Here is a 14,010-nt window from a genome sequence, read left to right as displayed (position 1 = left end):
TCTGTGTTAATCCTGGATGAAAACAGTTTCTGCTACATACATACTGCCATCAGTGGACATCTATTAAATTCATGTGATTACACATACAGCTGTAAATGTATGTTCTACACATTTTAAGTCATATGACTTTATGTTTTAGCTCTGTTTGCTTTTATTACTGTTAAAACAACAATCAGTAATGCTCTGCCAGTTCTTATAGAAAAGAAAAAAAAAACACCCCACCTTCTTAACAAGACTGTGATATCTTTACACTTCCTGTTGTAAAACGAGTAAAGTACTCATGTTAAAGACTCAGAGAAGACATCTATGTGTATTTTATATATATATCAATGCACTGAAATATGCTATTTAAAGCACTGTCTGGTAAACTAAGCAAACATACACCTTTATCCTGATGACACTGTTGTTTAGGAAAATAGGAAACATAAAAACAAAGATATTAAACTAAAAAAGAAGTGAAGGTGAGAAAAGCCCAGTTTTCTTGTTTGTGTCCTCCCCCTGCTTTGTTAAATGAAGTTAAATCTCAACCAGAAAAACTATGAGTCGATTTTCCAGAGTCAAGGAGCAGACACGGGGGACAGAGATGTGTGGTAACTAGGGCAGGAAACACTCAGACATGAGAACTTGTCAACTTCCTCTTAAATACATGTGGTTTAAAAAATGCCCATCAGGTTATTGTGGGTTGCCAATGTTACTGTAAAAATGTGATTTGAAGTTACTAACATTACTAACATTTTGTCAAAGCCCTTTTTTTTTTCAATGTAGATGACACGAGGACCAGCTGAGGTGAGTGCTGAGGATGTGAAAGAGCTGTTGGAAGTCTTTAATAATGATATTCTGATGGAAATGTGTGAAATGATGAGTCAGGGATGAGTATGATTGATATGAATATGTTGGAATTTGCATATGTAACATTTTCTTAATTAACATCAAGCTCTTGAATGTCTATAGTGTTTAAAGTGCAGATGGAGAGACTGAATGAGACAATTCTCTCTAAATGGTTTAATAAAACTGATGATGAGTTATTAAAGGCTGTATGTATTTTGTTGCATGTGTTTGTACAGGTGGCTACGGAACAGTCGAAGCTGATAGAATATATTATAGATAGTCAAATGAACAGCCCTGACACATAGAGCCTTGTGCTTTATATGGACTATATGTACACCATGCTGGATTAATTTGTGTAGCTTTCTAATTAAAAAATGTAGCATGAACTTTTAACAAAAATGTAAAATTGTCACAGATTTTCCAGACTGCAATAACATGTGTGAGGTAACACATTTCCTCTAAGGGGCTTTTCTCAAATAACCAGACCATTTCCTTGTATCAGACACTTTGCAGAATGGAGCTCATGGTACTTCTCTTTGTCTCTTCACTGCTGCGATCATGTGAAGCAGAAGGTAAAAACTTAATTTTATTCATACTTTTTGTTTTTGATTGACTTTGTTATTTTCCCAGGTCAAAGTTGTTGAACTATAACAGACTCTTTCAGTAATACGTGTATTTTTATTTTTTTAATTTAACCTTTATTTAACCAGGGAATATCCCATTGAGATTAAGAACCTCTTTTTCAAGGGAGCCCTGGCCAAGAGGCAGCAAACACAGAATACAGTTACATATTTACATAGCATACAGCCCTTAAACAAGTCATGAGAAACAAGTGCATGTTATGGAATTGGCCTCAATAACTCTTAGTTTGGATTTAAAAGTGCTCAAAGAAACAAATTCAGTTAATTTCCATTCTTTCTGGTGCAGAAAGAAAAATCATGAATGTAGAAGCCAGATAAGAAACGTTATGCTTCATTGGAACACATTTTTTTTACATTTTGTAATATGGCAATCATGATTTTTCTTTTTATAAATCGACATATCCATTTATACTTAGCTTATACTTGAGGAATTCCTCAACACAGAATTTAAAGTAGGAATATAAACATATTAATTGCACTTTTCCAACTTGGGAGCTTTAGCAAGATTAATTATTGAATATATTATTTTTCAACCTGAATCTTTTCATTCTTGCTTTACTTCAACTGCACCAAAAATATGCTGTATGTATACAGACCGGAGTACAGTAGGCTGTTAAAAAGGCTACTTTAACATCATCTTTAAACTTGGTTTAGTCCTCTGTCATTCTTATTTTGCTTTGGATTTCCATATGATTTTAATCCTTTAATTTAAATAACATATGTGGGACAGGAAAACCTCAAATTGGTTTGATACGCATTAAAGCCAAATGTTAAAAAGGTGTAAATGCATCTGTCTCTCCAAGATGAATATGAAAACCGTCGTCCTCTCATGGTTTACTGTAACTACTCAGTAAGCAGTCTGTGAAAAATGAAAAATCCTCTCACTGTCTAAATTTCTGTCTGTCTCCTCTGTCCAAGCTGGAGAGCAAAATACAAGAAAATCACCTTCTTTTTAGAAGAGACAGAGTGGAAAAACCCCCATTAAAGACTCTAAGTAACATCTTGCTCATTGAGTTTAGTTTCACAGCTCTAATCTGAGGCAAACTGTGAAACAACACAAAGCTTAAAAACTCTTGATAAGCTATGATGAGCTAAAAGTAGTTTGTTCAATTTGATGATCATGTGTATTATAAATATACTGTAGTAGGAGTAATAACCAATATTGACCAAATTATTGTATGATGTGTCTGTTGTTTTCACAGGATCCAGTGTTGTGACTCCTGTGTTTTTGAAGAAGGGAGATGATGTGCTGCTGAATGTCACGAAAGCTGCTAGTACTGAAAAAGTTATTTTTGTTTTCTGGAAGTTCAACAAAGCTGCAGGAAATTTAGTGTCATTTTCACCTAATAACTCACCAATAGTCTCTCCTGATTACACTGGGAGGATTGAGTTTTCTGAGACAAATTACTCGGTGAAACTGAAAAATCTACAAAAGACTGACAGTGGACTTTATTCTGCACAAGTGTTTAGAGGAGTAAAGACAGAAAATACTGAATACAACGTCACAGTTCAAGGTAGGTTTGTGAACATTTCAGACAATGATGTTTCTAAAACTGAAAACTCACCTGATGTTTCCCTCCTCAGATCCAGTGTCTCCAGTTGAACTGTCAGTGGACTCTGTGGTCATAAACTCAGACTCCTGTAACTTCACTGTGACCTGCAGAACACAGGACTCTCACATTAACAGCACTGTTAGATGTGTCAACCAAACCTGCAGTCAGGATGGAGGAAAGCAGTCAAAGGTCACGACCTCTGGTGCTTCTCTAAAAGCTTACCTGGCTTATGACTCAATCATCTGTAACCATAGCAACCAGGTCAGCCAGACTGAGGACATCAATATAATTAAACATTTATGCACCCGACATGGCAGTGAGTCCGAAGAAACAAATCAACCAACTGACACTAATGCTTAGTTTTGATTGTAGCACAGTGAAAATGATAAATTAATAGTTATTTGCAATGAAATGCTAAAACATTTGGATTTGTTACAAAAAAAGTGAAAAGTGTATGTGTACATTTTCATTGTGTTTTAGGAATAAGTAGTCTGCAGGATTTTTGCATTGAAGACTTGAGTATGGCATTTTTAAAAGCACCATTTGCAGTGTTAATGTCCTCATCTCAAGAATAACATTTATTTATTTATTTTTACTGAAGACTGCCATGAAAAGCATTTTATTGGAGAGGAAACACAATTTGTGCGTGTGTGTGGAAGGGACGTAAAGTCAATTTAAAATCTTGATTTTTATATATCAGTGAAACCTCCTAAAAACATGACAAGCCTTATCTACTTATCTGGTGTACTTATCTAGCTGTCACCACAAGCCTCTAGCAGGTTAGTGAGGCAGAAGGTGAAACCTCTCAAAAGCACAGGCCAACAAGATGTGATGTTTCAGAAGCACACTCTCGACTTTGTTACATGATTTAAACCATAAAGCATCATTTTCTAATATTGCTTTTGTTTTCTTTACAGATTCTCCAAAACCTCACAACAGGCATTTTGTGGTTCTTGTTGTAATACCAGTTCTGCTTGTCATCATCATTCCTGTGACAGTGTGGTACTGTCTAAAGAAAAGAAAAAGTAAGTCCATACATGCACAGACCATTCATACTTTATACTCTTTACTGTATAGTGTATAGACACCATGGGAACCTGCAGCTGATCATTATTTACATTAGCCAAAGTTTGGCCAAATATCTGTGTGACTTAAAGCCTCTTTATGTTGTTTTTGTATTTAATATTGAATATTTCAAAAATATTCTATTACTAGAATGGATTGTAGACAAACAAGACAATCTCAGAATTGTTGCAGTCTTTGTACTTTAGTCCTTCATTCTTAGCATCTCCCCGTCAGAGGTATCTTCATACATCGCTGTTTGCCAAAGCACAATTTTGTTACAACCTATAAGAGTCACAAACATCACAAAATAGTATATCCTACACATACTGTATGTGTGAAGGTGGAGGAATTGAGTTGCACCCAAACTTCAATTTAATGTAGCTGCAGCTAAATGTAATGTACATGCTGTGCCGTTAAGTGGTCAGACAGGGTAAAGCTCTCACAATAAAATGTAAATTCAAGCAAATAAACATGTATTTTTTATGACTGATCTGCAGATAATAGAGAGAACATGGAGAATACAGTATATGAAGTTCCTCAGGTAAGCGCCAACATTTTTTAAAAACATTTCTCTCCCAAATTTGCAAGACACACAGAGGAACATAATAGATATTGAGCAATTTAACAATCAAGAGCATATTAGAGGAAACAGGCAGAATGCAGAATGTATTTAAATAATCATAAACTGGAACTTAACATACTTTTGTTGGCTATCCATATGACACTAATCCTTTTACATTTCCTCAACAGTGTGCTCTATTGGCTGTATATGACCTGCTACACCAACTTTTGCACCTGCCTGCTGTTCCTGTTTCTGCTGCTTGTTCTCACATGCGTCATACACAAAATCTACCTGTTGTTCTCTCTTGTGCTCAAATGTAATGCTTTGGACCTGAAGCGCCACGATCCAGGCTTCCAAACCTGCTGCTGAGGTCTCGTCTGGCAATAAGTCCACTCAAACTCTGCTGCATGTGTGTCATTTGCATGTGTTGTATTATAGTTTTCCCATCATTTTGATGCATTATAGTGAACTAAAGCACAAGACAAACACAACAAACGTGTCCCAATTCGCAAAACTGCAAATGCATGATCCAAGGCTGTTGTGTTCTCAAAACCCTTCATGCAATTACATAAAACACATCATGGTGTCAAATAACAAGATTGCGACAATATAATTTACTGAAGGCCATGCATTTGACTTCTCTTGTTGCTTCCCTTTTTGGCACACAACAGTTAACATGAGCTACATGTGACTTCCTGCTCAGCTAAATGTATTTCTGCTTCTGCTTTCCTCTTATACAGTGAATATACAGCTTGATGAGAACCAGAAATCTATTTTCAGTCTTAGAACAAACCAAGAGAATGAGTGTAGATACTTTCTTTATGTAATTGTGTTTAAGGTGCATTATTCAGAAGTTTGTAGTTTTTGAAGGGTTGATAAATATGTTGCCTTTTGTCATATAAAGATGACTTCACAATTTAAAAATGGCAAACAAGCCTTGCTGAAAATGTTCATATGATTTTTTTTCCAGGTCACAGCCCAACCTCTGACTCAGAATCCAACAGATGATGCTCCAAACTCCACCTACTGCATGGTCGGCCCTCACACTGGACCTGCAGGATCCACGGAGACCAGATCCCCGGTTCAGTCAGAGAGTCTGTATGCTCAGGTTGACAGATCTGTAAAAAAATAATCAGGAATTCCACTTCCAGCAAAGTATCTCTGACCTGTTCTGCTACGAAAAGACTGTTAAAAGAGGAAATGTTACTAAACATCACACTCAGGATTAGATTTTTATATCATCACATATTGAGCCATTAGGTCCAAGAAAGCAACGCCATGAAGATGCATTTTAGTATGTTATTTCTGTGCTCTATCTTGGGATATTGTTTACAATAATTTTTTACTCTTTATCTCACTTTTTCACTTGTCTGGATGTTTTCATTACAGTCCAGTTATAAATATGCAGTTCAGAAGAAACTCACTGCAGTGACCATTATCTCAGTGTGATGTAAAAGCTTCAGTTGTCATGAATATTGTATCTGAGCATGATGAACAAAATGATGCCACATTGTTCTAGGAGCAATGATTAACAGTATGGAAGTGTGAATTTCAGACTTTGGGATTAGAAGCTATGAACTGCAGCACTCTGATACAACACCGATTATTAAAAATATGGTATGCTGCTTAAAATGCGAATTACTTCATACCTCTTAAGACTTGAATTAATTTATTTGATTCCCACAAGCAATGTGTTTAGTGAAGCAAGTGTGTCATATTTTTAAGTTGTTTTTTGAAGATATCAAAGTACTCAACTGAAAAAAACATTTTAAATAGGATGCTCCTTGTAGTGGGCGTGGCTTATATCCAGAGATTCAGATGAATTCAGGGAACATGCACATGTAAGATTTTTTTTTTTATGGGCTAAAATGTTTTTTTTTTGCGCCTGCCATGCATGCAGCAGTCTTTAACAGCCATGTTATGTTATGGCATTTATGGAAAAGGCTGCAGAATTACTTTTTTCAATGGAATAATACAAATAAAATTCTGAGTGATTTCAATCGAGTTCCCAGTGGGACTCGATTGAAATCACTCTGGGATCTGGCTTGGAGCCTTAATCCTTGTAGTCTTTAAAGAAGTTTCTATTAAATGTTTTTACCTGTTCTGTCATAATATTGACAGAGATGCTGTCAATAAAAAGTGTCAATAAATCCTTTATTTTTCTAAACATATTTTGTTGTGTATTCTTTGTATGAAGTGTGTTTTCATATGACAATAGCTCTGTTTGATTATTTGCTGAATAACTCTCAATATACCAGAGAAGAAAAAACTCTTACAAAACACAGAAATATTAGATGAATACAAAGCTTTAATAGATGTTCAATGATGGCAGTATGTACAGTATGTAGCAGAAACTGATTTCATCCAAAGATTAACACAGACTTAAACACATATTATATAAACAAACATACAATCTTTGTTAGGATATTGTAAATAAACAGGAATACATTCAGTATTACATATAATATATTGATTCTTGCACATTGTTGTCCTTGTTCATATGAAAGTATAAGTTTCTTGCAAACAATTTTCTAACATTGTCATCTCTTTTAATTTTAATTTAAATGATTTAATGAGTTGAATCCTTCATTGTTTACATCTGTTTGCTGGCTTGTAGTCTTCTGTCTCACTTTTGTTGGTGCATTACTCCATTTCTTGGTGTGTTACTGCCACCAGCTGTCCATCAGTGTCATAGCATGAGGCAGGAATGAGCTATTGTACATGTACAATACAAAAACACAATGAGAACTTGTAAAAAAAGAAAAACCCTTCACATGGTACCTTTAAGTTTTCTTATGTTTTATTTATATATGTGTAAGATTGGTTGGCAGAGAACTATTTGTTTATTTTGTCTTCTTGAGCTTCTCCATGAGGTGAACAGTGATGACAGCAGACACCATGATGAACAGACCGACAGAGAAAACCACCGTCTTCACCAGACACACATTAATATGTGCAGAGTCAGTCTCTGAACCTGAAACACAAGATTACAAACTGACACAACAGATCCACATTGTGACACAACAGCAGTATAACTCATATCTGTTACTGAAATAAATGTGGCAATAACACAGTGTTTGTAAAAGTACAAAAGCATTTCAGCAAATCTATTTGAAGTATTAGAGTAAAAATCTTGTTGGCCGGAGTGGTTCAACTGTAACTACTTTATATCTGTGTTTGTTTAATCCAGCACAGTATCATAATATGTGAAATCATCATGTGTTTAAAAAAAATAGTAATCTGTATCTTAAGCTGTGTGGAGTAAAAAAAAGTACATTTCCCTCTGAAATAGAGAGCGGTGGTTTAATAAAGTAGCAAAGAAAGATTAAAGATTCAAGTCTAAGTACATCTAAATTAATTAATTATTTAATAAGTAAAACTGCATTAGCAGAAATTAATTTAATTGGTTTATGTGATTATTAATGTCATTTAAGTTTATTTATTATTATGCTAGTTTAAGTAACATTTATGTATTTTCTGTTTTACTCTTTTGGGGCTTTAATCATGTTTAGAAGTTAATTACTTTGACATTTCGTTTCTTTGAAAAATGCTGATATGCTCTAAGTTTAGCTCCAAACATGCATTTTTTATTTATTTATCAGACAGTCGTTTTGTCTTTCAGTCTTACCGGCATGTTGAGGGCAGAAATGTTCAATTATTTTCATGTCCTCGGTCCAGCTGACCTGGTTGCTATGGTTACAGATGATTGAATCATTAGCCAGGTAAGCTTTGAGAAAAGCACCAGAGGTCGTGACCTTTGACTGCTCTCCTCCATCCTGACTGCAGGTTTGGGTGTCACATCTAATGGTGCTGTTAATGTGAGAGTCCTGTGTTCTGCAGGTCACAGTGAAGTTACAGGAGTCTGAGTTTATGACCACAGAGTCCACTGACAGTTCAACTGGAGACACTGGATCTGAGGAGGGAAAAACGTGTGTTTTTAGATTTAGATAACAGAAACTCTCTTTCAGTGTCTGAAATGTTAACAAACTTACCTTGAACTGTGACGGTGTGTTCAGTTTTTTCTGGGTCTGCTCCTCTAAACACTAGTGCAGTATAAAATCCACTGTCTGTCTTTTGTAGATTTTTCAGTTTCATCGAGTAATTTGTCTCAGAAAACTCAATCCTCCCAGTGTAACCAGGAGAGACTGTTGGTTTTCTATTAGGAAAAAAGGATAAAATTCCTGCTTCATTGAACTTCCAGTTAACCAAAAGAACTTCCTTATAAGCTTTCGTGACATTCAGCAGCACATCCTCTCCCTTCTTCACAAACACAGGAGTCACAACACTGGATCCTGTGAAAACAATATACACAATATACCATCACAAAAAGAAGACACTCACCAAAATAGTTATTAGGTTGGTACTGAATAATATTCCATCTCCATACTGTATTTCTGACATTTTGGTCATCGTTTAAAGCAGGCTTCATAGTGCAGAATGAAATACCTTCAGCGTGACAACTAATTTTGTGTATGGTTATACAAAAAGAAGGCTAATAAATCTAAACTTTCTGAAAAAGTAAATTCTATTGCATAGCACATGTGTATTCCTAATAATTAGATAACATCTAAAGTAACTTTATCATGCTCAGTCCATCGTTACAGTAAAGAAGCCTCATATGATTACTGTATCTATTAGTAACATTTTATTACACAGTGTCCTTATCCTACCTTGTGCCTTTATGCAGACCAGCAGTCCCAGTATCACAAAGATAGACATGGTAGAGTCTCTGTCCAGATATCCTGTCTGACTACACAATGCAATGATATGTGTGTTCTGTGCTCTGACAAACTCACCACAGGGTCTAAGCCTTAACACAGTTCTGCTTTTCCTGTGAAAACCACATAAATTCTCAGAATAGAAACCTGTTTAAGATGTACGGATATAAACTTCTCTTTTTGAAGTAACTCAGTTCTTCTCTTCAGTGTAGTGATTAGCAATCTTGAATCTTGCCTCACAGCAAGAGGGTCGCCAGTTTGACTCCGGTCACTTCTGTATGGAGTTTGCATGTTCTCCCCGTGTCAGCGTGGGTTCTCTCTGGGTACTCCGGCTTCCTCCCACAGTCCAAAAACATGCACTAAGGTTTAATTGGTGATTATAAATTGCCCCATTGTCTCTATGTGTCTGGCAACCTGTCCAGGGTGTACCCCGCCTCTCGCCCAATGTCAGCTGAGGTAAGCTTCAGCTACAGGGATAAGCAGTTAAGGATAATGAATAAATACTCATAGTATATTTCTGTTTTATTTATTAACTTCGGGCCGACTGGTTTTGCATGTTTCACTTATCTTAAGCATAATTTCCATCATTGTGACAAAAAGTCCATAACATGAGGAGACAAATGAAGGAAAAACATTAAACTGTGTTAATTCATATAAAACTACCAAATAATGTAGTATGTACTGTGTATTTGTTATGTTAGTGCATGTTTTGCTTCCCTTTAACTCATTTGAGTGGCTCACTGCATTTTCAAAACAATAACCACTTTCTTTCTCATAGGTCTATATTTCACACCTCTTGCAATTACAGATCACTCTATGCATGACTGCTGCGATAAGCATGACACAGTGTTTTCTCATGAAGGGGTTTGTATGATTTTCCCACAGAAACTTTCCAGCACTATTCATATGATGTTCTACAAGATGTGAGATGTAAGAAGCATGACACAATAGCTGTTTTAAACGTCACATTTGCTGTTTGAAATACATTGTTAATGCTCTAAAACAGTTACATTTGGGCACCAAACTATCTTGAAGTCAGGAAAATCACTTCTGGACACAAACATCAGCCTCCTTGTAGATAGACCACCACACCTCCTGCCTGTACAGTATGTGATTTAAGTAGCTTTTAACATTATGTTGCTTTGCATCTAAATAAAAAATTAGACTCAGAGACAGAGCGCCACATGTCATACTCTGAAAACAATGACCACCTGAGAGGAAAACTCGGTATCACAATATACAACCATGAGCTGAAACACTAACAAAATGCCTGTCTCTAGATAAAACTATTGGATTTAAACATATCATATGATTATTTTAACACTCTATGTCTACCAGAGAGGACACGTTGACTGTTAGCAAGCTAGTGCACTTAACACTTTATAACTTTCTGAGTTGTCCACATTCTACTACAGCACAAGTTTCATTGTGTCAAATGCTTTAAGCTTAATTTACAGAACTGTAGTTAGGCTAAAACTGACTTTGGATATGACTTAGTGACAAAATGCACTGCATTTGTAAGTAAACATTAAATATACTGGGTTCCAGGCTCCCACAGTTTCCCCCGTTGTGACAGAAAGACAGACAAACAGACAGGGTACTTTATTAATCCCAAAGGGGAGATTGTGTTGTTGTAGCAGCAGCAGGTGACTTTTCAGAAAGTTAAACAGAAACAAGAAGATAACACAAGGCAGAGGGCTAGTTCACAGTTGAAATAAAACAGACATATGTACAAAAAGTATTATAGCATATGTGCAAGATTGTAGTTCCACTCTCCTCTTAAAAGTTCATTTTTTTGGTTCATCATCATATAAAATCTTAGTTATGGGTTCTTCACCTTGTCGGTAGAGCATTTCACCACACAGCAGCTTTTAGACATTTTTCTGTTATTTGCTAGCATGGAATCAATGAGACTCCTTCTTCAATACAAAGTCAATAGGGAGAGATGGATTGCTTCCCCCTTCGATGGGGGGGCTATTAAGTGTGTTCTGTCTCTATACCTACGAATTCCAGGGCAATACTTTTCGTAGGAAATCATAACAAATGTTCATGAGGACGGCCTGCATGAGAAGCAGGGCCATCAGGAGGAATTGTGCTTTGCAAAAACCTACTCAGAGAAAAACATGAAGTTGCGAAAGCTCAACACAAAAGTTCCTAGATGTGGTAAAGTGATTGAGAAAGACTTTAGTTCTGCATTTCACAGCCCTCATCCTCCTAAATATCATGGCACACCTACTTCCCCTCAATTAGACTGAAACACATCGGAGCTTTTCTTTAGCTACCAGTTTGATTTAGGTTAAGGTATTGATTCGATATAATTTGGTACATTTTGCGTGGACCAAACATGATTTAGACAGGAAATCAGGAGCTAAAATGCAGTTTAAATTGTTTTTAATCCAAATTGTGTAGTGTATCGGCTAAGTTACATCTGATAACAGTTGATCATTTTGTGGTTTTAGTTTCTTGTGACATGGAGCCAAATCTGTCGAACAAAATTTTTTTGTCACAACTGTGTATGTCAATGTCTGCAAGATAAATATGGAATCAGCAATCATCATTGTTATCCACTTAATTTATCCATGTGAGTTACAGTAGATTTGCTTAATATGTTTGTAGTTTGATGTTTTGTTTCAGCTTGCAAACCTTTTTTTATTCAAGGTGTCCAGCAGCTCAACACAAATATGTCAGTTACAGAATATAGCAGAATTGTGTTTCATCTGACTAACATTTCAAATTAACTATGATTTTTATGAATGAACAAAGCTGATTTTAAATCCAAGCACATGGATGCTTCAGTGCACAACAATGCACAAATACATTTATTTGTGATGTGCCTTTGCATTATGAACATAATAACACTATTATGAGTTTAACAAGGTCAAAAAAGTGAAATGAAATTTTCATCCACTCGTGTTATACATTTTAGCCAGATGGATCTTGAGGTGTGTATTGTATGATGTCTCTGCTGTTTTTTTTTTTGTTTTTTTTTTACAGGGCCCACACCTTTGTTTGTGAAGATTTTGGAGAAGCTGATGTTCTTGGGAACTTTATTTTGTTGAGTGGAACCTCAATAAATATGACTTTTTAGTGAGATTTTCATCTGGTAAAGATCCATTAGTCGAATCCCTTTACACTGGAAGGACTGAGTTCCCTGTTGAACTTTACTCTGTGAAACTGAAGAATCTAACAGACTCAGACAATGGAGTTTACACAGTAAGACCTATGAGTAAGACTCATGGGGATTGTGAGTGACCGAACCCTAATACAATGTCACAGTTCAAGGTAGGTTTGTTAACATTTTAAACACTGATTAAGTTTCTGCTGTCATGTTTCTAAAAAAAACCACACACCTGATGTTTCCCTCCTCAGATCCAGTGTCTCCAGTTAAACTGTCAGTGGACTCTGTGTCCAACAGCTCAGACTCCTGTAACTTCACTGTGACCTGCATAACACAGGACTCTCACATTAACAGCACCATTAGATGTGACACCCAAACCTGCAGACAAGTTGGAGGAGAGCAATCAAAGGTCACGACCTCTGGTACTTTTCTCCAGGCTCACCTGGCTAATAATGCAATCATCTGTAACCATAATGTCTGTCGCTTTTTATGTTGGAGGGGGCCTATACTGCCAAACTGACTGTGGTACATATTTTGTTGGTGCTCAGAAGGAGTTGGAGGCAGCATTAACTCAGCTAGATCAACAAAGGATTCATGATGCACTGCTGACCAATCAAATACAGTGGATATTTAATCCGCCACATGGAGCCCACTTTGGAGGAGTGTGGGAAAGGTTGATCAGGCTTGTCAAAAAAGTACTCTTTGTTTTGAAACAACAAACAATAGATGATGAAACACTACAGACAGCTCTATGTGAGGGTGAATGCATTCTCAATCATAGACCAATCACAACTGTTTCAACAGACCCCAGTTATCTAGAGCCCTAACACCAAACCACCTGCTGCAGTTGAACTCTAAACCCCTCCTGCCGCCTGGACTCTTTTGTAAAGATGACCTCTACTCCAGAAAGAGATGGAAACAAGTGCAATACCTTGCAGACCTGTTCTGGCAAGGTGGACGAAGGAGTATCTGGCACTCATGCAGCAGAGGCAGAAGTGGGTCAAGATGAGAAGGAACTTGGAAGTCAACGATGTAGTGATCATAGTAGATGGTACTGCACCCACAATTAATTTATCCATACATTGCCAGCACCACATTTACATTTTTGGGACTTTCCCACTCAATGGACTGTATATGGCAGATATGCCACTATGGCATATATTCAGATATCAAACTACTCAACTGAAAAAAACTATTAAAATCAGATATTCCTTGTAGTCTTGGAAAAGTTTCTAGTTAAAGTTTTTTACCTGTTCTGAACATGATGTAATAACAGAGGTGCTGGAGCAAGCTGAGCATTCTTCTGGAGCATTTTTGTCGTGTATTCAATGTATCAAGTGTGTTTCCAATGTGTCTCCCAATAGCTCTGTTAGATTATTTGCTGGAAAACTCTCAATATACCAAAGGAGAAAATACTCAGTGACACATGATCTTACAAAACACAGAAATATAAGATGAATACAAAGCTTTAATAAATGTCCAATTATGGCAATATGTACAGTATGTAGCAGAAACTGCAATCATC

At 36.3% G+C, this 14,010-nt stretch overlaps 1 protein-coding gene across 1 annotated transcript; it reads right to left on the bottom strand.

Moving 5' to 3' along the window:
• Window positions 1-6,946: 6,946 nt before the first annotated feature.
• Window positions 6,947-9,410, bottom strand: LOC131980824 (T-lymphocyte surface antigen Ly-9-like). Its single transcript, XM_059345129.1, has 4 exons — window positions 9,320-9,410; window positions 8,642-8,941; window positions 8,278-8,562; window positions 6,947-7,623 (listed from the first exon to the last, which is right to left on the bottom strand). Exons 1-4 carry the CDS (start codon window positions 9,366-9,368, stop codon window positions 7,493-7,495), a joined length of 765 nt encoding a protein of 254 aa, XP_059201112.1. The 5' UTR covers window positions 9,369-9,410; the 3' UTR covers window positions 6,947-7,492.
• Between the last annotated feature and the right edge of the window lie 4,600 nt (window positions 9,411-14,010).

This window comes from Centropristis striata, chromosome 11 (genome assembly GCF_030273125.1).
Source record: "Centropristis striata isolate RG_2023a ecotype Rhode Island chromosome 11, C.striata_1.0, whole genome shotgun sequence".
NCBI lineage: Eukaryota > Metazoa > Chordata > Actinopteri > Perciformes > Serranidae > Centropristis > Centropristis striata.
This window is presented reverse-complemented; position numbering and strand designations above follow the sequence as displayed.

Coding starts and splice junctions, on each gene's coding strand:
- LOC131980824 (XM_059345129.1), bottom strand. CDS start 9,368: ATGTCTATCTTTGTGATACTGGGACTGCTGGTCTGCATAAAGGCACAA. Junction 8,942..9,319: donor GGTCTGCATAAAGGCACAAG/GTAGGATAAGGA, acceptor TTGTTTTCACAG/GATCCAGTGTTGTGACTCCT. Junction 8,563..8,641: donor ACACACCGTCACAGTTCAAG/GTAAGTTTGTTA, acceptor TTCCCTCCTCAG/ATCCAGTGTCTCCAGTTGAA.